The 26,354-nt window shown below is 48.4% G+C and overlaps 1 protein-coding gene across 1 annotated transcript; it reads left to right on the forward strand.

Moving 5' to 3' along the window:
• The first annotated feature begins 892 nt into the window (after positions 1–892).
• Positions 893–24,970, forward strand: TMED10 (transmembrane p24 trafficking protein 10). Its single transcript, XM_030559116.1, has 5 exons — positions 893–1,137; positions 6,624–6,744; positions 11,046–11,119; positions 22,148–22,274; positions 22,692–24,970. The coding sequence occupies exons 1-5, from the start codon at positions 925–927 to the stop codon at positions 22,811–22,813; spliced, it is 657 nt and encodes a 218-aa protein (XP_030414976.1). The 5' UTR covers positions 893–924; the 3' UTR covers positions 22,814–24,970.
• The last annotated feature ends 1,384 nt before the right edge of the window (positions 24,971–26,354 follow it).

The raw sequence follows: 26,354 nt of genomic DNA on the forward strand, positions 1-26,354 counted from the left end.
CTCTCTCATTAAAATTAAGCACTGCATTGGTGAGGCCTCACTTGGAGTACTGTGTCCAGTTCTGGGCAGCACACTTTAGGAAAGATATGGACAAATTGGTGAGAGTCCATAGGAGAGGAACCTAAAAGATAAGGGTTTAAAAAACCTGACCTATGAGGAGAGGTTAAAAAAATAGGCATGTTTAGTCTTAAGAAAAGATGACCTCAAGAAGGACCTGATAGTCTTCAAATATGTTAAGGGCTGTTATAAAGAGGACTGTGATCAACTGGGTTCTCAGTGGCCATGATATGTGGGCCAAGTAATGGGCTTCACCTGCAGCAAGGACGATTTAGATTAAATATTAGGAAAAACTTTCTAACTACAAGGGCAGTTTAAAAGCTCTGGAAGAGGGAGGTCGTGGACCCCCCATCACTGGAGGTTTTTAAAAACAGGTTGGCCAGACACAGGTCAGGGATGGGCTACGTACGTTGACTTGGTCCTGCCCCAGCGCAGGGGTTGGACTTGCTGAGCGCTCCAGGGCTCTTCCAGACCCACATTTCTCTGATTCTGTCTGTCTGTCTGTCTCCTAGGGTCACTCAGTTGTTGTCTGAGGCGCTCATTGCTCTATTTTATCACCTGGTCAGCTTCAGCTTTTAACATTACCACACAGCTAATGCCGCTCTCCGCCACAAAGTCTCCAGTCCCCTCCTCTCCCTAATGCCCTGCTTCCTTTGCCCTGCTTTCTCCCATACTCGCTCCTGCTCTCCCCCCACAAGCCCTCATCCCCCCGGCTTTGTCCTCCCCCCGGGTCTCCCTAAAACATCCCCTCCCTCATTCTTCCTGTGCCATGGTCGCCCCCTCCCCCTCACACAGGCGGGCTAGCGGCGGGTCACATGGTGCGGGGGGAGGGAGGGAGCGCGGCCTGTGGGACCCGGATCCGCCGCCATGCCGCTGCCTGTACCCGGCTGCCCTCGGCTCGGCCCGGCCCTGGCCCTGCTCCTGCTGCTCCTGGGCCCGGCGCGGCCCATCTCTTTCCAGCTGCCGGGCAAGGCCCGCAAGTGCCTGCGCGAAGAGATCCACCGCGACACGCTGGTCACCGGCGAGTACGAGATCGGGGTCCCGCCGGGGGCGGCCAGCGGCCCGTCCGCCAATCTCAAGGTGCGGGGGGCGGCCAAGGGGCAGCCCCGACTTGTCCGCGTGGTGAGGGCCTAGGTCCCCGCGGACAGAGTCTCCGCGGGGGAGTGGTTCCCCGGGTCAGGCCGGGCCTGCTCGGCTCGGGGAGCGGCGTGACTCGGCCCAGAGCTGAGCTCTGCGGGACCCACGGAAGGAAGTGCCTCCCCCCCCCGCGACGCCATTGCCACTGCCACGCCGGGAGGGGACCAGGCACAGGGCTCATTGCGGTTCACTCTGTGCACATGATATGTTGGGGGGGGGAATGTGTCACTGCCATAGGGCCACGTTGAGGTTCACTCTGTGCACGTGGCATGTTGGGGCAGGGAGGAGATGTGTCACAACCATGGGGCCACGTTGAGATTCACTCTGTGCACCTGGGGTGGAGGGGTCACAGCCATGGAGCCCCCCCAGTGTGCCATGTGCACAGAATGAACCCTGATGTGGATGTGTCACAGCCATGGAACCATGTCGAGGTTCACTCTGTGCACATGGCATGTTTGGGGAATGTGTCACAGCCATAGGGTCACATTGAGGTTCACTCAGTGCACATGGCCATAATGGGGAAAGGCTGACAGCTTTAGGGCCACATTGGGGTTCAGTCTGCACATGGCAGACTGGGGGATGGGCCACAGCCATAGAGCCACATTAGGGTTCACTCTGTGCACGTGGCACACTGGGGGATGTGTTACAGCCGTAGGGGCATATCGAGATTCTGTGCAAATGGCACACTAGGAGGATTGGTCACCAGCCACAGGGCCACGTGCAGCTTGATCTCTGTGCACTGAGGGGAGAGTGACAGCGACAGTGATGCTGGGGTTCACTCTTCACATTGCACAGCGGGAATACAGATGGGAAGAGGGTTACAGTAACAGGGCCATACCGGGGCTCCATCTCTGCATGTGGCACAGTGTGACGGGATTGAGGAGAAGGTCATGGAGATAGCATTATGTGGAGACTATTCCTTTCTTGCTGTTGCCAGGGGTATTAATGGCAGGTTTACTGAGGGGAGGGTGGCAGTTGGGCGCACTGGCGCTTGGAGGGCATTCCATATGAGGAAGAAAGCACAGAAGTGGGAGCACAAGGAGGACGTGAGGGGATGTGAAAGGGTTGTTGGAGCTGAGGTTAAGGCCAAGCAGTGTGTGCACAAATAATACACATATACCATCCACATGACAAACTGCCATTCTAATGCAGCTTTGACAGTCTTGCTTGCATCTCACCCAATAACATGTCCTCTCTGGTGGCCACTTCTAACTTCACTGTCACCTCCCACCCATCTGAGCAGTGGTGTCACCTTGTCAATCAGTTTTTCAGAGACACGCTTCTTCTTTCTTTTTAAATGTGGGATATTCCCCACTAATTGTCCCTGCCTGAGGTCCAGAAGGCTTGAGAATTTGTGATAAACTTAAGTACAATATCTTATGAATCCTCAGGGCCAGAAAAAGAAGCATTATCCCACTGGAAAGGGAGGATTTCCAGCTTCACAGTGAGGGACACAACATCTGCCTTGAACTCAGGAAGGGCCCAGGATATTGGCCCTTATGCTACTTTTAGGTCTAGAAAGGCTCTTTTACATCATTTTTTATTTTATTAAATGTTAGGCTATGTCTAGACTTAAACTGCTGGAACTGCACCGCTCTAGCACTTCAGTGTAGGTGCTCACTACAGTGACAGGAGGAGTTCTCAAGTTGCTTTAATTAATCCACCTCCCTGAGAGGTGGTAGCGAGGTCCACAGTTCAGCTTAACTATGTCCCTCAGGGTTTTTCACACTCCTGAGGCTAGGTCTACACTGGGGTGAACCTAAGATATGCAACTTCAGCTACGCGAATAGCATAGCTGAAGTAGGCGTATCTTAGGTTGATTTACCTGGCCATGAGGACGGCAGTGAGTCGACCACTGCTGCTACCCCGTTGACTCTGCTTCTGCCTCTCGCCGCGGTGGAGTTCTGGAGTCGATGGCAGAGCGACCGGGGATTGATTTTTATCGCGTCTAGACACGATAAATCGATCCCCGATAGATCAATATGACGGGTAGCGTAGACGTACCCTGAGTGACGTAGCTGGCTCAATCTAACTTTTTAGTGTAGATCTGGCCTAAGCTCACTCGCTCTCTCTACCTCAGCTCTGTACATTCATTGCATTCTAGATTCATTGTAAGAAGGATGGATATACAGTGGCTTAAGAACTCAAATATTTCTGCAGTTGTTTTTCTGATAACACATGGCATGGATAAAGCTCATGGTGATGTGGTGGATTACAGAGCTCCGTACGAGCAGAGTTCGTGCTTTGCAGCCTTTTCAGAACTGTGCTCTCTCTTCTGTTCTCAGTCAGTGATCCAGTGTATCCTGGTTCTTTGCTTACCAATCCTTTGTACATCTGATTCCACTTCCTCTTCTGAGACTTCTGTCTGCCACAGAAAGCCAGGTCCTGATGCAGCATTACTTTTGTGCCAGGGTTGTGTTCTGGCTTTGTTGCCTTATGGGGCATTGAGGTTAGTATCACTGGCAGAGGGAAATGTGATTTATTTTATTAGAATGTTAATCAAGCTTGGGTTGAAGGTCCTCCCCACCCCCTTGCAGCACTTCAGGCTTGGTAATAGTCTGTGGCATTTCTTGTCCCCTTCCCTTGTCATGCAGGACTGCTGTGGCCAACACTTGTGTTCTAAGGATGCTAGGTTTGGGCTCCTTTTCTATTGAGTGTGTTTGTGCAGTGGGAGCCAGGGGGAGTTGTTTAGGACAGGATATCTCCAGGTGGCACCTTCCCCACAGCCTGGAAGGTCAGGTTGTCAGAGCAGCCTCTCAGCACTAGGTCACCAAGGTGTAGAAAGTTGGTAGTTACTGTGTGTTGTATTGAAGATGGTTCCTGTCACTGAGCTGGGTGAAATCCCAACACTAACAGTGGTACCGTCTCTTCCAGAGGAATCTGCACAATGCGCCAGCTGGCTGCAGAGTGGATGCTTTTGGGTGGATGACGTCCCACTTGGGCCTAGTCACTTGTGGCTCTCTCATTGTTTAAGCAGGCAGTGTGGGGAATTGATGGGCTGTTTGTCAAGACAGAGAACAATGCTTTGTCTGTAAGGGATGGCATTACTGTAAATAACGTTTGAACATTAAGAAGAATCCCTTTCAGGTTAGCTTGTCCTTCCATAAGAGTGTTGGCTGGGTTATAAGCTGCTTCCCCCCCATGCCCAGCTTGATGGGTAATGTGTCTGGCTGAGTCTGAATAACGGGTATCCAATACCGATGGAAGCAGACAGCAGAGCTGCCACTCTCTGAAATCTACTTCTGGGCACTCTACTACTTCTTAGCGTATGCGCAACGTGCCTCAGTTGGCACATGATCAGGATTCATCACCGAATTTGGTCCGCTGGTCGGATCATTAGCTTCCCCAGCTCTGGCTGGGTACTGATGCAGGGAGTGCGTTTTGAATGCTTATTCACCCCCTCATCCCCACCCCAGCATTCTGCTGCTAGTGTTAAAGACAAGGCAAAAAGGTAAGGCCTGTGTACCACACAACTGCTTCTGTGGAAAGATAGCACTCAGAGCTTCCCCCAGAGTACAGCAGTGAGAATCCCAGTCAACTTTAAAAGGCAGTACTCCAAATACAAGGGACCTTTAAAGTAGGTCCTTTTCTTTGTTTCCTTTACCGGATTCAGTGTGCAAACTCAATACAGTATCATCCTGAATAATTTGAATTTGGTTAATCATAGTTGTTCTGTGGTGTGCAGGGTAGGCTAACCAAGAAGCTGACCAAGTGTATCTTGTAGTCTCTCTGATGCTTGGATTAAGATGAACCTCTGAATAGGAACTGCAGTACCAAAGCAGTGATTCGCCTAGTCCAGCCTCCTGTCTCTGGCACTGACATATACTACAGAGTTCCAAGGAAGTTGCAAGAAACCCCATAATAGACAATTATGAAACAACCTGCCCACAGAGGAAGTTTCTTCCTAACCTCCTGCTAGTTATGGCTTGTACTCTTTAGCATGAGAGTTTACATCCCTTATTATTTTTAACTTGTCTAATGAACCTGGTTGTTCTCATTATCCATATAAATATCTGAACCTCTTTTGAATCCTACTAAACTCTTGGCCTCAATGATATCCTCTGGCAGAGAATTAATTAGGTTTGTTTTAAAAGAAAAAATATTTCCTTTCAGTTGTAAATATGTTGCCTTTCCATTTCATTGACTGTTTTGTGTGTCTCTGTTGTGTTTTCTTATCTCCTTTGTAAGTAGCCCTGAAGATCTCAATGTCTTAATTTGGAATACTTTCTAGACTTCTCATCACCTCAGCACCCCTTTATTTCTGCTCTGTCTTTTGAGATAGGGGGAATCATCATATCTGAATAGCATTCCACATAAGGGCATACCATTGATTTATACAGTGGTGTTAAAACCTTCACTATATCAGTTGGCATATTTGTTTGCTGCTTTTTTTTTTTTTTAACACTGCTGCACACTGAGAAGAGGTTTTAATTAAGCTATGCACAGTGATGTCTTTCCTGAGTGGCACCTACCATTGTGCTGTCAATTAATGTAACTTTGTTAGAACCATCTGTAGAGTTGACTAATCTAAATAATTTTGTGATAGCAGCACAAATTAGCAGTTACTCCTTCAACGTATATAGTCTGTCTGATCTGCAGTCCTGCTTCTGAGCTGTGCTATGAAGTGCCACTTCTACAGACCTTGGTACCCAAACATTGCCCGGCTCAGGGCATATTGACATTTGGATCTAATGGCGCACATTTGCCCCTTCTGCAGTTCTGCTGCTGGAAAGTCCGTTCTGTTTGTCCCTCGTTACCTCTCGCTGTAGGAGCCAGAGAATCTCTGTGCTTTGCTGAGCATTACTTTGGGAATTTACAATCCTAGCAAGTAAGGAGACGCTAAGGCCTGGTCTACACTGGGGGGCGGAGGATCAATATAAGATACGCAACTTCAGCTATGAGAACAGCATACCTGAAGTCGACGTATCTTAGATCAACTTAGATTGACCTACTTTGTGTCCTCGTGGCGCAGGATCAACGGCCGCCGCTCCCCCATTGAGCCCGCTTCTGCCTCTCGCCCTGGTGGAGTTCTAGAGTCGACTAGGAGCGCATTCGGGGATCAATGTATCGCACCTAGACCAGACACGATACATCGATCCCCTCTAGATCGATCACTACCTGCCAATTCAGCAGGTAATGTAGACATACCCTAAGAAGTCAATGAACAAGGATTCAGGGAATTAGACAACTTAAATTAGTCTGTGTCCAGGATGTTTTAACTAAAAACTCAGTGAAATGAGATCCTAGAAGTCTGCTGTTTTTGCCAGCCTGGGGGAGGAGAGGAATTGAAATGGGGCAGATGGAAGCAAAGTGCAGCAAACCCTAAAGAGGGCACAGGAAGAGCCTAAGTTTGTCCATGTGTCATTGAGGGACTGTGCTCCTGCCTGCATCTGTGCTTGAGCCACTCTTGCTGTCTGTCTCTCCTACAGATAACTGACTCAGCTGGACACATCCTTTACTCCAAGGAGGATGCTACTAAGGGCAAGTTTGCCTTCACCACTGAAGACTATGATATGTTCGAGGCTTGCTTCGAGAGCAAGCTCCCTGTGGGTGAGTGCAGAAAGCTGCTCCCAGCCCTCTCTCTTCCTTACTCTTGGTGGAGTATGTTGGGTGAGGGGTCAAGGTGAAGCAATTTCAATGTCCAGTTTGCAAAGCACTTTGGGATTCTTCATGCCAAGAAGAATGGGATCCTCTAGGATGAGGAGTTTCGCGTTACTGGTGCAGAACAGCTGTTGCTTGCATTAGGGTTGGGGGTGAAATGATCCTTGCGGCTCACCTGCAGAGCACTATGAGATCCTTCAGGCCCAGGCACAAGAGGAATGGGGTCACCAGCACGGAATTGTGGGCAGCAGGTGGGCTTCCCAGAAGTGCTGTTCCCATGCTGCCTCTCCTCACATCTCAATTCTGACAACACAGAGTAGGCTGATACCCATTTGTCCTCCCCATTTGCCCACTTCTTCCTCCTCCTCTTTGATGGTAGAGTGTGGTCCCTTTTTTGGGTGCACCCTGTGGCAGCAGCCCTGTGCTAGGCTGGGAGCCCCTTCCCAGAGGGGTTGCAGCACCCTGTGATAGTTGCCTGTGGTTGCACAGGGTGTCTCTTCCTTTGAGTGATCCTTTGACAGAGGGAAGAGGAAGTGAGCTGGACGTCAGTCCTGCCCTTGTGCTGCAGGGACAGTTGCCTAACTCACACTGGGGCTGCCATTTCCTGTGAGTGTGACGCATTTGCCACTCCCTGCTGAATAGCTGGGATCACGTTCAGAACAAACACCCTGAAACCGCAAGCATGCGGGTTCCATCCCCAATCTGGGGAAGGCTGATCTGATCCCTGCTGTAGCCTTACTTCGACTTGGGGTGCTCTCCTCTTCTCACAGTGTCTGCAATGGTTCCCCTTTTGTGATCCCATTCCTCTTATGCCTTATCTTATGGGATCCCAGAGAGCTTTACGGACTGGCCATAGAGATTGCTTCACTCCCACCCCCGACCTAAATGCAGGCACTTTCGTGTAGGATGGAGGAGCTGTTCTGCGCTGGGCTTAGGATGGCTGAAATGGCAGGCGCTAACCTAGCTTGAGATTTGGTCAGGCTGTAGGTTGTAACACTCTGATTCTTGTGCAATGCTGAAGATCCTGTGCCATGTTGCATAAGAATCAGGGTGTTATAACCAACATCCTGACCAAATCAGGGCTTTGATTTTATTTCTCATTCAAGAGATGGCTCTTCCAGGAGCACCGTCCCCCATCACTTTGGAGGCTTGAGTCTTTTGGAGTGGAAGGTCCTGGCTCCCCTGGAATGTCAGTTCTGGGGGAATTGATTGAATTTTCCTGAGCTAATTCAGTTGGACAATTCTCCCTGCTTCCCTGTTAAGGGGTTTCCTACTGGACCCCTTTGGCGTCTGTGAGCAGAGAAGTCCCAGCTGGGGCTGCAGCCTGGGAGGTGCTCATCACTAGCAGAGCTGTGGCTTTCCTGGGAGGGCAAGCTGGGCAGCAGGAACTGTTGGTGGAGAAAACGAAGAGCCGTTGGGCCAGGTGGGTTCTGAACAACTAGGATTTCTCAACCCCCAGCCACAGAAATGGGGAAGAGGAAGTGAAAGGTGGCAGATCAGCTCCTTGTGCAGGGCCCCAGGATCTGGGACAGGGCAGCTTGCCAGACATGGGGATCTCTCCTAGCAACTCTTCTGAGTGTGGGTGGTGTACATCAGGCTGTGTCTCTCCTCCTTTATCCATTTGCCCTGGTCTGACAATTATTGCATTACAAGGCTCAGGTCAGAATTGCTGTTAAGGCCCATGTGGAGAACTGGCCACAATCCCACCTAGCAATGGAATAGCAGGAGCTGGATTGTCTGGGGAACTGGAGCATCACTTCACTGCCAAAGCCTGGGGCAGCATCTTCGTCTCTGCTTGGCACCCTGCGTTAGGAGCACAGAACCCCTATCTGTCTGGAACAGCCTGTTCTCTTCCCACCTTCTTTTTGGGGAGAACAGACCTTTAACAGCTTCGTCTGAGAGACACAGGTTAAGTTGCATGTTTCCCCTTTGAGCTGGCACATGAGTAGTTGTGTGGACCCTGGTGAAGTTGCCCCAGGCCCAGCTACTCTCTCCCCACTTTTGAGTAGCTGCAGCAGCTATTCTGAAGTGGCCTGTGAAAGGCCCCATCTTCACGAAGGGCTTTGCAGGAGCTGGGCAGAGTGAATCAGGACTCCTAGTCTCTAAAACCCCAGGATCATTGATTTTGTTTCATGTCTTGACACCACCAATTCCTCAGCTACAAGAGGGAGCAGGGAGTTTATTGAAGGTCCTTGGAACCCAATGTAAACCACCCTGAGCCTCAGGCCTAGCAGCCTCCCAGGGGATCACCATCTGGAAGCCCCTGAAAATGTTAACCCCTCACAAAGTGCCTGCTCCCCACCCCTATTGCACTCACCGGCTCTCTCACTCTTCCTGCTACGTGGTGGCTGTCCCCTCATCTCATGCTTCAAGGTTTGTTGTCCTGTCCACCAGGCTTCTCGCTCTCCTCACCTCAGCCTGAGGGTCCCAAAACCCTACTCAAACTTCTGTAAGTTACATAATATGCAAAAAATCCCTCACTGATCTGCCTGCGTTGAAGGCCCTTGTGTGGCTGTTGGCAGTAGCTCCCCCCCCCCTTCCCTCTCAGCCTCCAGATCTGTCTGCATGACATAAACAAAATGTGTGGCAAATTGCTGAAATGTGAAACCACCAGGGTTTGCTGCGTATCATGGTGTCACTGGCAGATTACAATGGTTTTTAATTCTCTTTTAAGGATCTTTCCTCTCTGTGTGAATTATATTGACCAATTTTTTAAACAAGAACTAGACAAAAAAAATTCCACCCTGTGCAATCATAAAGACCTTCCCTCCTCCCCAAATTTGAATCCCGGGCTTTCAGGTCTACAGCAGAGACATCTCTCGCATGGGCTAAAGGAATACATTATACTCAGTGTGGAACAGCTGCTAGAAGAGTGTGCAAGACACACATGTTGCCAGTGGGTTATACAACTTTTTGGTAGACAGCAGTAGAATGTTGGACAGTAGGAATCCTGGATTTTGTTCTCGGCTTTGGGAGGGAAGTGTTTGCTAATGGTTAGAGCGTGGTTGGTTAGAGGCAGGATAGCCAGACACCTAGCTTTGACACATTCATTCTGAAAGCCTGTGTAGCTGAGGGGAATAAAGCTTGTGCCTGTTATATTAGAGATCTGGGATATTTTCCCAGCTCTGCCTGAAGTGACCTTGTGTAACTCTGCTTTTAACTTATTTGTAAATTGCGGGAATGATACCTGAGTATCTCCTAAGGAATCCTTGACTGTGCTTCCTGATAAGGACTCTGAAGTGCATAATCAGTAGAGGTGAGATTAGAACTGGTGGTATCCATGCACCTTCCTTTAGGCCAGGGGTAGGCAACCTATGGCACGTGTGCCAAAGGCGGCATGCGAGCTGATTTTCAGTGGCACTCACACTGCCTGGTCCTGGCCACTGGTCGGGGGGGCTCTGCATTTTAATTTAATTTTAAATGAAGCTTCTTAAACATTTTAAAAAACCTTATTTACTTTACATACAACCATAGTTTAGTTATATATTATAGACTTATAGAAAGAAATCTTCTAAAATCATGTATTACTGGCACACAAAACCTTAAATTAGACTGAATAAATGAAGACTCGGCACACCACTTCTGAAAGGTTGCCGACCCCTGCGTTAGGCTACAGGGTATTTGGATAGGGAAGATCTCTCATCTGCGAACACTTCCTAGTTGGGTGATGTGGTGGAACAGGCAGCTTGATGTAGCTGAAATATGAGATGCTCTGAAAAATCCTGTATACTTGTAATCTTTTTCCCCTGCCCTCTCCCATATGTGGTAGTTGGCTGTAGCCCTGTGCCTGTTGCTTTAGGCTTCCCTGTTCTCCCCCAGCTTGTTTTTTGGCTGTCATCCTTCATATTTGCAATGACCTGCACCCTGGGGTGGCTGTTGTCTGTAGCTCTTGCTCTACTCATGTGTGTCTCTAGTCTGTCTGCTGAGTGGAGGTGGCTGTGTCTTCTGCCTTGGGAAGCCCTATTCAGAGTCTGGGCACACTTTAACAGTCTTGGTGCCTGGCAACGGCTTGTGTCCTGTGCGCTTAGTGCTCTTAACTACAGCTTGTTCTCATTATCTCTGGGAGCCCTTCCATCAGCCAGGGTTCATTCAGAAGGTCCTGTGATTTTAAGCAGGACTGTGCTGCTTCTGCAGCTGGCTGGAGACTCGCCGGGGGAGGAGTGTTGTGAATCTCTCTCCAATGAGGGGAGTTGGTGAGTTCCTGGCAGCCTGAGAGCTGCGCACAATGAATCCTTTCAATGCACTTCCAGGAACGGGGAGGATGCTGGACCAGCTCGTGATCCTGGACATGAAGCATGGAGTGGAAGCAAAGAACTATGAGGAGGTATGTCCCTTGCCTGCTGCCGGTACCTCAGAGCTCCTTCCTAGCAATCACGTGATGCTGTGTTTGGATCTGGGGCTTACGACTGGAAACTGCTTTCCCAGCTGTGATGACAGCCTATCTGCAGCTGGGAGCTTCTATTAGCGTCTCACGTGGTAGAGATCTAAAAAAAATCTGGCTGCTCTAATTCTGGGTGGGCCGAGGCCCAAGAGGTAAGTTTCTCAGCCAGCCAGCTGGGGTTTAGGTATTGGAGTCAATAACAGGCTGACACCAGTAGTTTCTGTTGCCCCAACAGCAGGGGGCAATGCAAGGAAAAAGCAAAGCCTCCTAAATGTGAAGCTTTATAATTTCCATTCACAGCCACAAGAGATGCTGATCCGCAACCTCCCCGGAGGGGGCAGCTGCCTTTCCAGGGACAATTTCAGTGTTTCTCACAGTCAGAAGAGCTGCCAATACAAATCTGCAGGTTGGCTTGAAGTGCTGAGGCATGCTGAGCAGTAGGCCGGGAGAAGGATTGTGTCAGGTGTTGGGCCTGGACATGGGATACCAATTACTTGGGACAGTCACTAGCTGGTTTGGGGAGGGAGAGGTAAGGGAAGTTTGGTAGCTCTCTTTCAAACTGTTAACCAGGTTTTTTCTAAGCTTGTATTTTCTGGCTTTTGACCCCTGCAGGCTGATGCCTGGGAAGATCAGTCGTAAGCTAGGGAAAGCTCTTGTACGTGTTCAGTGGGAATAATAACTGAACACCACATGAAAAGATATACCCGGGAAGCAGGAATGGTTCAGGGAGTAGAGTGGGCAGCAAATTAGGCAGGAGTTTGCAGTGTTAGATGGCAGCAAAAAGTGATAGTGCAGTTCTGAGGTAGATAGGTAAAGACCTCGCATCCTGGAGCAGGTAGAGGACAGGCCTTCTCTGTCCTCTGGTCTGACAGTACTTATAATATATAATTGGAGATATACCCATCTCCTAGAACTGGAAGGGACCCTGAAAGGCCATCAAGGCCAGCCCCCTGCCTTCGCTAGCAGGACCAAGTACTGATTTTGCCCCAGATCCCCAAGTGGCCCCCTCAAAGATTGAATTTATAACCCTGGGTTTAGCAGGCCAATGCTCAAACCACTGAGCTATCCTTCCTCTTGAGACACTACAGTCAGTTCTGGGCATCTACCATCCGGATATTAACAAATTATACTGAGTTCGGAGAAGAGAAAATAGGGATTGGTGGTAAATGTGTCTAGGTGGGACGATAACAGGACTATAATTGTGTGTATGTATTTAAAGATTAAGTATTATCCTCATTTTACAGATGAAGAGAGGAGGCACAGAGAGGGGAAGGGACTTTCCAAAGGTCATTTAGGAAGCCTGTAGCTGAACCAAGAAAATAATCTTGAGCTCCCAAGTCTCAGCCTAGTACCTACAGTAAAGACCATCCTTTTTGCTGCTGGGAAGTGAGTTAGGCCATGAACCTGATGCGCACAGCTGGGCCGAGGCAGCACTCACAGAGAAAGCTGGAGGAGTTGCTCTCCAAGAAGCTTTTTGTCAAGTTACCCTACAGGCTCCCCTTCTCCCACAAGCAGAAGTCACTGCTCCTCCTTTCTGTCCACACTGCGGTGGACAGTGCTGACTCGCTTTATCTACCTGCAGGTCAGGTTCTGCTCCCAGAGATTAGGCATTGAGAAATAGACTCAGGCTCAGAGTCTGCCCCAATGTTACCACCCCATGTTGTATGCTAGGCAGAGTATGGGTGCGCAGGCATTCTTAGTCACCCCCACTGCAAAGCTTAGCATTAAGACGAGAGGGAGCTGTGCAACTGTCTGGTGTTTACTCAGTATACAGAATCCTCCTGCCACTTTGTGTCCCTCACTTGTTGTAGGAGAATAACCAAAGGAAAAGAGACAAGGAGAAGTGCTAGCAGCTGGAGTGGCAGAGGAGAAGGGTCTTGCTCAGTCTACACAGTCAGGCTGAAATAGAACTTGAGGCAGCATTCCCATAATATTAGTAGGAGTGTTGTAAGCAAGACATGAGAAAAAATTATTCCACTTGACTAGCATTGCTATGGCCTCAGCTGGCGTATTGTATGCAGTTCTGGGCACCACACTTCAGGAAAGATGTGGACGAATTGGAGAAGTCCAGAGAAGAGCAACAAAAACGATTAAAGGTCTAAAAACAAGACCTACAAGGAAAGATTGAAAAATAAATGTTTTTGTTTAGTCTGGAGAAGAGAAGACTGAGAGGGACATAACAGTCTTCAAATACATCAAAGGTTGTTATAAAGAGGAGGGTGATAAATTGTTCTCCTTATCCACTGAGAACAGAACAAGAAATAACGAGCTTAAATTGCAGCAAGGGAGATTTTAGATTAGACATTAGGAAAATTCTCTAACTGTAAGAGTAGCTGAACATTGAAACAAATTACTTAGTGATGCTGTGGAATCCCCATCATTGGTGGTCTTTAAGAATAGGTTAAACAAACACTTGTCACGGATGGTCTAGGTAGCACTTAGTCCTACCATGAGTGCAGGGGACTGGGCTAGAAGACCTGTAGAGGTCCCTTCCAGTCCTACGATTCTAATATGTGAAAACAGGACCTCCAGGCATGGGAAACTCCCTGATTCAGCAGCTCCTATGCCCTATTGACTTTCCTTGGCCCAGAGAAAGGGCCAGTAAAGAAGCTGGGTGTCCAGTACCCGCACACATTTCTGGGGCCCCTTCTGCAGAAGAGGTCTTTCCTTTCTTGGCACTGCACATTACCTCCAAGTATTCACAATATAAGGAGATGAAGGGCTCGATCATTGCCCCCTAGTGCACAGTCTGTGACTTACATAGAGCTGGATTCAAAGGACTGTATTGCTGCCCCTAATGGTGAAATGTGCTGCCAGTTGAGGCCTTCTGCAAAACTTCAGCTTTCAGTATCCCTCTAAGTGTGAATCAAATTAAATTCTTACCACAAAGACAAGTGGCTGATTAAGTCTTATAGGGGAGAGAGAAGGATTTATAGAGTCATAGACTCTAGGACTGGAAGGGACCTCGAGAGGTCATCGAGTCCAGTCACCTGCCTTCATGGCAGGACCAAATACTGTCTAGACCATCCCTGATAGACATTTATCTAACCTACTCTTAAATATCTCCAGAGATGGAGATTCCACAACCTTCCTAGGCAATTTATTCCAGTGTTTAACCACCCTAACAATTAGGAACTTTTTCCTAATGTCCAGCCTAAACGTTGCTGCAGTTTAAGCCCATTGCTTCTTGTTCTATCCTTAGAGGCTAAGGTGAACAAGTTTTCTCCCTCCACCTTATGACACCCTTTTAGATACCTGAAAACTGCTATCATGTCCCCTCTCAGTCTTCTCTTTTCCAAACTAAACAAACCCAGTTCTTTCAGCCTTCCTTCATAGGTCATGTTCTCAAGACCTTTAATCATTCTTGTTGCTCTTCTCTGGATGGATGGGCAGGGTTAGAGGGGGAGGGGGTCGTTCAGAAAGATGCAAGTTCCTGTTATAGATGGGTAGCAACAGTGTAAAAAGTGATTGGCATTGGTGTGACTTACCTCAATTTCAAACCAGGTAAGCTGCACCTGTACAAGTCATTTTCACACCACAACTAGGTAAGAGTTTGCACCAGTGTAACTGCACCATTGCAAGAACCCCACTATAGACAAGCCCTCAGAACACCATGCTGGTTAATAATGGAATAGTGGCATGATGGCGGACAGGTGGGTGCCCTGGAAGCCCTGGGTATATTTGCAGGGGATTAACAGATCTCCCTTTAGCTGCACTAAAGGGAGACCTGTTAACCCCCTTCAGTCCTGGAAGTATGTAAAGGGGTGTTCTGGGCTTGGCCCAGTGAGAAGCTTAGGTTTTTCCCAGCAGAGCCTTCCCATTCGCCATCCTTCAGTTCTGGATGTGGAGAGCAGCATCATAGAGGAAGTAATCTGAGTCTCACTCACTTCCAGACTTGTTTCATCAGGTGCCTGACCAGAGATTTAGTCACTGAGGGTATGCCTACATTGCAGGACAAAACCTGTGGCATCCAGTCTCAGAGCCTAGGTCAGTTGTCTCAGGGTTCAGGCTGCAGGGCTAAAAACTTCAGTGGAGAGGTTCATGCTTGGACTGGAGCCAGGACTCTGAGACCTACCTTCCTTGTGGGATTTTAGAGCCCGGGCTCTAGCCTGAGCCTGAAACTCTCCATTGTGATTTTTAGCCCCACAGCCTGTGCCAGAGTCAATTAACCAGGGCTCTTGATGCCTGGTGCTGCAGGTTTTTTTATTGCAGTGTAAACGTACCCAAAGCTACTAGGAAAGGCTGTGTGCTGTGGGCCCCTGTATAGGAAGGGGATTATTTGAGGAGGTGGCGGCATGGTATGCGTAAAGCCCTTTACTGAAATCATCAATTAGCTAATATTGGTCTGACTCTAAATATCTTTTTAAATCTATTCTCTCTTGCTCCTACTTTTTTTAAAAGCCACTGTTTATAGAATCCCCAGGTTTGATCTCCCCGTTAGCTGCACATAAAACAGCTTGAGCAGAATACGCTGTGCTGTCCATTTTACTCGGGGGAATTCCGCACCTCTGCACAAGCACAGAATTATTGTTCCCTGCAGATTTTACTTTCTTCCTGCAGAGTACACCTCTGCTCTGATATAACACAGTTCTTGGGAGACAAAAAATCTCACCGCATTATATCAAACTTGCTTTACCCCTCCCTGTTCCTTGTTTCCTGACCGCCCCTCCAGAGACCCCTGTCCCTAATCATCCCCAGGACCCCACCCCCAACCCAACCCCACTGTCTCCTGACTGCTCTGACCTCTATCCACACCCCCGCCCCCTGACAGGCACTCCCCAGCAGCGGCAGGAAGCGGAGCAGCCTGGGCCCAGTCCGCTCCACTCCACCAGTTCCCAGCTGTGGCGCTACGCTTCCCGCCGTCGGTGAGTGCAGGGAGGTTGGGGAAAGGATGTCCCCCTGCACTCACCTGCAGTAGAAAGCGGAGCGACATGGCCCCAGCCTGCTTCACTTTCCTTGCCCCGGCCCCAGCCTTGTCACTGGGGGGTGGCTGGGGAAAGGTCCTGCACTCACCTGCGGTGGGAAGTGGAGCACCACAGCTGGGAGCTGGCGGAGTGGAGCTGGCTGGGGCTGGGCTGCTCCGCTTCCCACCGCCGGTGAGGTTGGGGAAAGGATGCCCTGCGCACTCACCGGCAGCGGGAAGCGGAGTGCTGCAGCTGGGAGCTGGCGGAGTGGAGCTGGCTGGGGCTGGGCTGGGCTGCTTTGCTTCCCATCGCCGGTGAGTGCGGGGAGTTTGGGGAAAGGACGCCCTGTGCACTCACCGGCGGCGGGAAGCGGAGCAGCCCAGCCCAGCCCCAGCCAGCTTCACTCCACCAGCTCCCAGCTGTGGTGCTCCACTTCCTGCCGCAGGTGAGTGCAGGACCTTTCCCCAGCCGCCCCCCAGCGACACAGCTAGGGCCGGGGCAAGGAAAGTGGAGCGGGCTGGGGCCGGGCTGCTCCGCTTCCACCGCCGCTGGTGAGTGTGCGGGAGGATCCATTCCCCCAAGCCCCCTCCCCTGAGCAACATGGCTGGGGTCAAAGCGAGGGAAGCAGAGGGGGCTGCTTCTGGCCCTATGCTAATCCCCCGGGCCACTGTGGGGCCCCCAAAAGTGCCCTCCCACAGCTCCTGCTCCCCAGACCGGGTGGGGAAGCCCCTGACCGCCCCCAAGACCCTGTGCCCCTTATTGAACCCCTTGGCCCCGGCCTGGCCCAGCACCCTTAACACACTGCTCAGAGCAGCATGTCAGGGCTTTACCGCATTGTATGCAAACCCACGTTATATTGGGGTAGAGGTGTAATTAATTCATGCACCTGTCCCAGGCAGCGGTCCCACGTGGGCGCATCTGGTGTGGACATTGGGAGTAGCCGAGGGAGACACAAAACACTGCTTCAGGAGGCTGGGCGTGACTGCAAGACTTTGTCCCTCTTGCTCGGTATCATGGTGTGCCCAGAGCAAGGGAATGGCAGGGCTGGGGATGCCTCAGCCAGTGGCTCCTACCATGTGTTGGGCTCCAGCTGGGCTGGAGGGGAGAGAAAGGACTTCCTCTTCCCTTGAACGGGCCTTCCTGGCACCAGGGTTGGGTCAGACCCACCTCCAGGGCATCCAGACCACACACACATGCCCGCCCCCCACTTGCACCCAGACCCTCCCACCAAGCCCCACCCTTCTGCATCCAGACTCCCACCCCAAGACCCAGACCATCCCCTGCTGAGCCCCTTGCACTTGAACCGTCCACCCTGCTGAGCCCCACCCACCTGCACCACCCCGCTGAGCCCTCTGCACCCAGACCTCCACTGAGCCTCACTCCTCCAGCACTCGGACCTCCTTGCTGAGCTCCCTGCACCTAACTTCCCCCCCACCCCCAAGCGCCATGGTCCCCACACCCAATTCTTTGCTGAGCCCAAACCACCCACCCTTCACCCCCCCCTCCCCAAGTCCTATTCTCCCTGCACCTGGAACCCCCCACTGAGTTCTTGTGTATTCAGATTGCACCTGGACACCCCTCCCCCCCCCCACTGAGCTGCCCACACTCAGATTGCTCCCCACAGAACACACTCCCTCACACCTGGCTCCCTCACACTAACCCTTCCACACTTGGCTCCTGGCAGGCTGAGCTTGCTTGCCCCACACCTGGATTGTGGTGGCAGATCTGGGTGTGCATGAGAGTGTCCCCCTCTTGCTTGCTAATGCATGCACCTGGCCCAGAGGAACAGGGCTGTGGGGTGGGGCAGGCCTGGCCCTTGCGCTGTGTTAGGGTCGGGTGCAGCCCCACTGCCAAGTCCATGTCCCAAAGGGGGTGTGGGTGTCAGGGTGATCCCCGACCTCTGCAGCCAGTGGCATGCGCTCCCCACTGCCATGCTGGAGCCTCCACTTCCAATCTGTTGTCTTAATTTCTAGTCCAGTGATTGTACAATGACATGCTGAGTACTACGCTGGATATGAGCTATGTCATTCACTAACTCCCGAGTCTGGCAAAGCATTTGTTTCAATGGGGATACGCTTACGCTGTGTGGTGTTTATCACACAGTGACTCAATTACTTGCAGAAACAAATAGTATTCATGAGGGAATTCTGTGCCAAAAAAAAAAAAAAAATCTGCATATTTTATTTGTCAAAATAACAATATAATCACACCATTTTCAATTGTTTTGGTAATGTATTTCAAAGTACCTGTCAGCAAGTATGTCTGTAACAATACAGACATCAAAAAAGATTCACAAACATTTTTTTGACAAATTGATTCCTTACTAGGTATATCAGCACATCTATATGGCTCCACAGAGCAGATGGCAATACTAATAATGGTGAATTCGGGGCAGGCACCTGTGTTACTTCTACACTAGGGTGGAGAATTTAAATGTAGCAATGGCGAGAAATGTAATCTGCTTTCAAGCCAGAGCTGATTGATTTAAATCACTGATTTAAATCATTATTTAAATTAGCAGAAAACTTTGATTTAAATCATCAATTTTAATCATGTTTTGCATTTTTACTTTTTAGTTATTTTCCTAAAGAAAGATTGATTCTCATTGATAACCATTAGAACATGTTGGTTTTCCAATAAATATAGACTTTATACTAAATTTGCTGCTACTTTTTAATAACCAGGAAGCATATATTGCATTTATACATGTGTTTAAGCAATTATTATATAGCTGAACTTATATTTATTTGGAGTATTGATTTTTACATTTTCATTATGTTAGAAAATGAATGATGCATTTCTGATTTCCCAGATGATGATTAATTTTTTATATCTAATTTCTGTCCAGCTTTATTTGGATAAAAATTCAAATTCAGTTAAAAACACACAAACAGTATTTTTTTATTTATTTAACTAAAATTATTTTAAATGTGCTGAATACATAAGAAGAAAGTTTATCAAGATACCTGTTACACTTAAATCTACGATATATACTCGGTCATAAGCCAGTTCGTTTATAAGCTGACTCCCCCCAAGATGGATAAGTAAAAATGGAAAATTTTTATGATCCGTTCATAAGCCGACACTATAATTCAGGGGTTCAGCAAACTTTGGCTCTCGGGCCATCAGGATAAGCCGCTGACAGGCCGAGATGGTTTGTTTACCTCGAGCGTCCGCAGGCACGGAGGTAAACCTAAGTAGACAAAGTGTCCCGGTGCGCCAACTGTTTACCTTGATGGGCCACTGGTGGGGACATTTTTTTGGGGGGAGAAGCTGGAGGTTGGGAGTAACCCCTGTGACCACCACCACATGACCCCACCCTGAGGCCAGGACCCCCACACTCTCCCTATCCCATCCTTTCCCACCTTATCTGGGGAGGGCCAGAGGAGGATGTCTCTGACCTGGCTGGAACTGCTCTGGCAGGCTGGGCAGCACAGCCACAGCATGTTTCAGCAGGCTGGGCTGGGCGGCGCGGCCACAGCGTGCTCTGAGGGTGGCGCCCCGGACCTGCAGCTGCTTTGGAGGCTGGTGGGGGAGAACAGCGTGGCCAGAAACGGAGAGACTCTGGCCCTGCCTCTTCCCTTCTGGCTCTGCTGGCTGTGCTGCCTCTCCTTGCCCCCTCTGTTGCGGGGAGGGGCTGTGTCCCACCTCTCCCTCTCTCTACCTGTTCATAAGCCAACACCCTTCTCTGGTGCTTCCCTTTTTTACTAAAAAAATTCAGCTTATGAATGAGTATATATGGTAACTAATTTGTTAAACAAAGGCAGATGAAATTCAACAAAATGGCAGATTAAATTCAATGTTGATAAATGCAAAGTAGTGCACATCCGAAAACATAATCCTAACTATACATATACAATGATGGGGTCTATAATATATAATAATGGAGATATACCTATCTCCTAGAACTGGAAGGGACCCTGAAGGGTCCTTGAGTCCAGCCCCCTGCCTTCACTAGCAGGACCAAGTGCTGATTTTTCCCCAGATCCCTAAGTGGCCCCCTCAAGGGTTGAACTTACAACCCTGGGTTTAGCAGGACAATGCTCAAAACCACTGAGCTATCCTTCCCCCCGAAAGTAGCTGTTACCACTCAAGAAAGAGATCGTGGAGTCATTGTGGATAGTTCTCTGAAATCATCCACTCAATATGCAGTAGCAGTCAAAAAAGGGAACAGAATGTTGGAAATCATCAAGAAAGGTATAGATAATAAGACAGAAAATATCATATTGCCTCTGTATAAATCCATGGTACACCCACACCTTGAATACTGCATGCAGATGTGGTTGTCCCATCTCAAAAAAGATATATTGGAATCGGAAAAGGTTCAGAAAAGGGCAACAGAAATGATTAGGGCTATGGAACGGCTTCTGTATGAGGAGAGATTAACAAGATTGGGACTTTTCAGCTTGGAAAAGAGGTGACTAAGGGGGGATATGATAGAGGTCTATAAAATCATGAGAGAAAAGAGAAATTAAATAAGGAAGTGTTATTTATTCCTCATAATACAAGAACAAGGGGCCACCAAATGAAATTAATAGGTAGCAGGTTTAAAACAAACACAAGAAAGTATTTTTTCATGAAACACACTGTGAACCTCTGGAACTCGTTGCCCAGAGGGTGTTGTGAAGGCCAGTACTATAATGGTGTTCAAAAGATAGCTAGATGGATTCATGGAAGATAGGTCCATCAATGGCTATTAGCCTGGATGGGCAGGAATGGTGTCCCTAGCCTCTGTTTGCCAGAAACTGGGATTGGGTGACAGGGCATGGATCCATGGATCCATGGATCACCTGTCTGTTCATTCCCTTTGGGGCACCTGTCAGAGGACATGATATTGGGCTTGATGGACCTTTGGTCTGACCCAGTATGGCCATTCTTATGTAAGGAAATATTATCTGTAGTTAATAAATTGAAGTGATTTTTTCTGGTCACCCTGTCCGTCAGGATTTTAGAACTAATAGATCTCATCCTCTCATACCTATAGATGAAAAAGGAGAAACTAGTTTTTCTGCTGTTTTGACTCCTATTGGTTTCTTAACTTGTAATGAGTTAGTCATTAACCTGAACTAGATGAATGAACTGAAATGAAGAAAATATTCTCTCTGCACCTGCAGAAGAGGCTATTGCAGTCAAAAGCTGACTCCAGGTGCTTAGCCAGTAACTTCAATAAGTTCAGTGGGTTTTTTTGTTGTTTTTTTTTAAATTGGCACCAGGCATATTAATTAGTATTATTTATTTAATTTAAATTATTTTAATAGATTATAATAACTTCAGGCCTTAATATAGGTTATCATAATTTCAAATTTAATTTTAAATAGGTGTATTTTTTAAAATAAACCTGTATTTACATTTTTTTAAAATCAGTTTTAAATTTTAAAAATCTGAATTTTTTTATTTTAAAACAATAACCAATTTTTTATCCTCCATGTTCCCAGCAGCCCCCGTCTATGTCATGTTCACATATTGAGTGCGCTCGTGTTTATGCCTTAGATTTAAATGCAATATAGTCAAGTTACGGTGCTTCTGGGAAGGGGAACTTAGAACTTTCTGAGTCGGTGTGTTTACATTTTCATCCCTGAAATTGTTGCAGTACCAAAGTGGGCTTTGTAACTGAATTTCCTGTGTCTTTTTTTTTCTCTATCCTTCCTGTGGCATGTGGGGAGGGCCTGAGTGCAAGCCTTCGGCATGGAGTTATCACACCACCCACACAAGAACATGTAACTTTTCTTGTAACTTTCAGCCACGTGGCAGACTCTACCAGCCCAAACCCCAGAAACCAATTCTGAATGAATGAGAACTAGGGAGAGTCAGAAGGGAATGTGCTTAAATACATGCATGCATGAGCACCCATGCTATGTTCCTGCTGTGAGCAGGAGCAGCTATAGGTGTCTTGCTAGGAGTGGGTGGGGTAGATGGAGTAACAGTGTGGAGAACCTCGCTGTTTGGAGTTACCTGTGATTTTCTGGCCTGCAGAGGGCACTGTCTTAGTGGAGAGATGCCCCAGATCTAGGCCCATGTAAGAGCTGCTGTTTCTAGCTCAGTGACTTACTGATTATCCCCTTAACAGATTGCTAAAGTGGAGAAGTTGAAGCCTCTGGAAGTGGAACTGCGGCGCCTGGAGGACCTCTCTGAGTCTATTGTCAATGACTTTGCTTACATGAAGAAACGAGAGGAGGAGATGCGGGACACCAATGGTAAGAGTTCATGTACTCCCAGGGAGGACTGCAGCTGTAAGATCTATACTCTCACTACGTCTGGGTTAATGGGACAGAATCTGGAGATTAGGCAATTACAGCTGTCACTGTCTGTTCTGTACACTGTCAAGAGACCTTTAAACTTCTGGGAGGGGGATGCTCAACCAGCCCTTTCTAGAAGTCAATTCCTTTTCTCCCACACAATGCTCATGATTCTACCATGGGAAAATAAACTCATGGTGGTGCTGCATCAGCTCAGCCCCCAGTTCCCTCCTCCTCACCCTCAAATCTGAAATTTCACCACTGAAGTTCTACAGAGCTGAGGGAAGATGATTTCTGGGAGACCTTCCCCTCAAGAGGATCCTCTGTCTTGACTCTGGGCATCAGAGCTTCTTTGTGTTGGTTTCTCTGTTTCAGAGTCGACCAACATCAGGGTCCTGTACTTCAGCATCTTCTCCATGTTCTGTCTCATCGGACTGGCCACCTGGCAGGTCTTCTATCTGCGTCGCTTCTTCAAGGCCAAGAAGCTGATTGAGTAAAGGGGTAATTCCCCTTCCCCTCCTCTCAAACCCAGCTGGACACCGCTGGGACCCAGCCATGGCCCTCCAGAGCCATCTTGCAGATGATACATGCTGAGTGGAGGTTTTCTGCAGGAACTGTCCCTTAAGAGGGGAGGGGAGTATAAGCACTGGAGACTACAAAGGGGCTTCTGACCTCCTGTTGGATGGTAGGGACGGGGGAGGTTCTGGTGGGTTTGGGGACTCCGGAGGCAGTGATGAAATAAAATTTGTTTCTGTGACAGCTGCAGTTGGTTTTGCACGCTGTCTTTTCTCCTTTTATATTCTAAGCTTGGTGTCTCCCATCTGTCTGTGACCACTGTGTTACTCTAAGCCACTTGAACCAGCTAAGCTCATTAGGTGCCATGCAGCTAGAATTTGGGGAAGGGGGAACTCCAAAGTTCTGGAACCAACCATATGCAAACAGAGCTTGGTGCAAAGTGACAGGGTTGCAGTGCTAGCAGGGAGGGGGCATTGAATTTTAGCCTCTGTCATAGACATTGGTGTTTCTCCCTGTGGGAGCTGGAATCTTTATGATGATGGGTCAATGCATTCAGGCAGATAAGGGTTGGATTTGGAGGATGGGGAGCTAACAGGCTGGGCAAGATATTGCTGAGCTTGAAGAGAAGCCTGCCTGACTCAAACAAGTTGTTGAGAGTCAGCCCCACCCTGTCCCCATGTGTTTGTCTTGGATTTGCTTCTCTTTCTGAAACGATGCAGCAGTTCCCTGAAAACGCCTTGGTCACTGAGGGACCTTTGTGTGGAGGCAGAAGGCCTTGCTCCGATTCAGATTTGCAATGCAGGCTTGGGCCCATCTTTAGAATGGGAGCATGGTAGGATGGGAACTTCGTGAGGCCCTCTTCTCATCTGCTAGAGTTAATGCCAAGTGTAGCTGGTTGGACCTTCATTCCCTATACATGATATGCCCTGCTTTGTGTTCTGGGGATGTATGGGACACCCTCCTGGCTAGCATTCAGAGGAGCCGAGGGAGTGCAGATGAAGTGGAGTACAGTACACAATGGGAACACGGATGTGCCCCTTCTGAGGGTCTCTGAGTTGACGAGCACATGTGACAATGGCAGAAATGTCTTCCCTAAACTGGTGAGAGCAGCTGTGCTGTATGTAGTGAGAGGCCCTCTGTAGTCCTACTGCCCCTAGCACAATGTTGGATTAAACAGACCAGGTAGATTCATTTCCTGGACTTATCCCACAAGGGTTTCTGGGCAGAATTATGAAAATTCTTTCATCTTCCCTTAGAGCAAAAAGACCATCAGGGCCTAGCCCCTGATCACACACCCCTCGTCCTTCCAGCCCAGAGGTCTCCCTGCCATTCAGACAAAGCAGCGTTTGTGGTGTTTGTGTTTTCTGAAATTATTTTGTGAAATGTTTTTCTAGTCTGAATTTATCCTTCTGCTATTTAAAAAAAAAAAAAAAAAAGCCCACAGGCAGCCAGGAAGGAAGAGGAGAAAATTGAAAGTAAGACCCTCTATTGTCTTCTAAATCCATTAGACAAGTCACAGTTTTGTATCATTTGTCCAGAAATCTTGTATCTTTTTAGGCTTTTTGCTCTTTCTTCACTAGACCCTCCTCCTCCTTCCCCATCTACAAGATCCTGACCTTGTTAGTTCCACCTGCAAGTGCCCAAGATGCTTTTAATTTCTGCTTTTTTAACAGCTCTGTTCAGAACCCAAGGCCCACTTGCTTTATCCCTTTAAGCACTGGGAAGCTGTTACAACACCACAGCAAAGATGTCTCAGGATGGGACTGAGCTGGAAGAGACAGTTACAGGTAGCTTAGCTTCCCACAGTCTGAAGCCTCTAGCAGATTTGCTAAGGCTTAAAAAGGGTGAGAATGAAAAGAATGTTTGGAGACACTTCTCCTGTCTCTGCTTTTGCTCACCCCTTTGCTATGTTGGCACACTGAGATCTCTTACATAAATGAGGTTGTGAGGCTAGCACTATACCCAGGTGACTGTTGCTCTGTAGTCACATTGATGTTGCTCAGCCTCTGTCTCTGCTCTTAGCTCTTGTGGTATGGGGACTGGGGAACAGACACTGGGAACTTGTATAGAATTGCCTGTAATTACTTGTCTGGGGATTTTGTCATTTTTCTCAAATAAAGCTTCCTTTGGAAAAATAACCCTCCTGAATTGTGTGACTCTTGTCCTCTTCAGGCTACATTCCCACTAACTGATTCTCCTTGCACTCCTGACTGCAGGCACGCTAACCAGGGAAGTCTCAGCACTTAAAGGAGATTTGCAATTTCCTCCTCTCTAACCTCAGTAACTGCTTGTAAATTAAATTTGTCTGAGGAATGTAAGTGAATTCTGGGCTGCTAAAAGGAGTCATGTTGATAGGCCTGGAGATTGCAGGCCTTCAGTTTGCAGAACAGGTGCAGTACAGGCATCAGCAGGACAAACAGCACTCACACTGACCTAGAAGGACCACCTCTAACAGGGAGAGTGTCTCTGATTCATTAAATCCTTGCCCTCTCTACTAACTATGCCACCTGATCCTGTGGGGGCCATCTTTTGTGAAGCAACTGGACTGAGACCATCAAATGATTTCACCAAATAACTCTCAGCTGGTAACTGACATGGGCTGGTGCTCTGGAGCTGAAATGCTCCTTATCTCATTGTCGCTTATTCCTGTTCATTAAGAAAAATGGGGTAACTTTAGGTCTGTTCTACAGAGGGAACTTTAAATCTCAAACATGGGTTTGCCCCTTGTGAGTGACAAATATGCACTGAATGGAGTGACTGCTAGGCAATTTCTTTATTGTATGCAGGCAGCGTCCCCTGTTGCGCTCCTGTACCTCTTGCTGAGAGATGCTGGAACTGTAGTACTGGAAGCGAGCACCCCTTCCTGCACCACTTCCTCAGGTGCCCTATATGGTGAGATGGGTAATTGCTAATTCCCCTCATGATCTGTGCTGCTGCATCATTCTTTAGAACACCCCTGGCATTGCAGGAGTAGAGGAAAGGATTTCAGACTAGTGTTTTCAGGAGAGCTTCCATTCTCTCCAGTTAAGTGTTGTTGCAGTCAAAAAAATCCATAATTCTATGGCAGCTTACTTTCTGGTGTGCATACTACAGACATCTCCAGAGGAGTTGGCTCCAGGTGACCTAGGCTAGGCCCTCTCATCCTGTACTCTTGCAACCATATTTCTTATGTTTATACAGTGCCTGACACAATGGGGCTCAGGCCTGTGGCTGCTATTGGAATAATAACTGTCAGTAGACAGCTCTGCCATTCAACATTTCAGGAAGGGAAATTCTCAGCCCTGTCAGATAAGGTGTAGTCTCTCTGCATACATTTAAGTATATAATCACTAGATACAGCTGTTCTCTCATCTGGATAGTTTGGATTTGGGTCTGGATCTCCTCAACGTTCTTAGGGAGTTGATGTGGTTTGTTAATTCTGTTCCAAGTCTGAGCAATGGGCTGATGCTGAGCTATTCAGATAATTAGGTCTTGGCCCATCTCTACTTGTGACAAACAATCACCAGTAGATGTAATTATTGA

The sequence above is a fragment of the Gopherus evgoodei genome, chromosome 4 (assembly GCF_007399415.2).
Source record: "Gopherus evgoodei ecotype Sinaloan lineage chromosome 4, rGopEvg1_v1.p, whole genome shotgun sequence".
NCBI lineage: Eukaryota > Metazoa > Chordata > Testudines > Testudinidae > Gopherus > Gopherus evgoodei.

Coding starts and splice junctions, on each gene's coding strand:
- TMED10 (XM_030559116.1), top strand. CDS start 925: ATGCCGCTGCCTGTACCCGGCTGCCCTCGGCTCGGCCCGGCCCTGGCC. Junction 1,138..6,623: donor GCCCGTCCGCCAATCTCAAG/GTGCGGGGGGCG, acceptor TCTCTCCTACAG/ATAACTGACTCAGCTGGACA. Junction 11,120..22,147: donor AAGCAAAGAACTATGAGGAG/GTATGTCCCTTG, acceptor TCCCCTTAACAG/ATTGCTAAAGTGGAGAAGTT.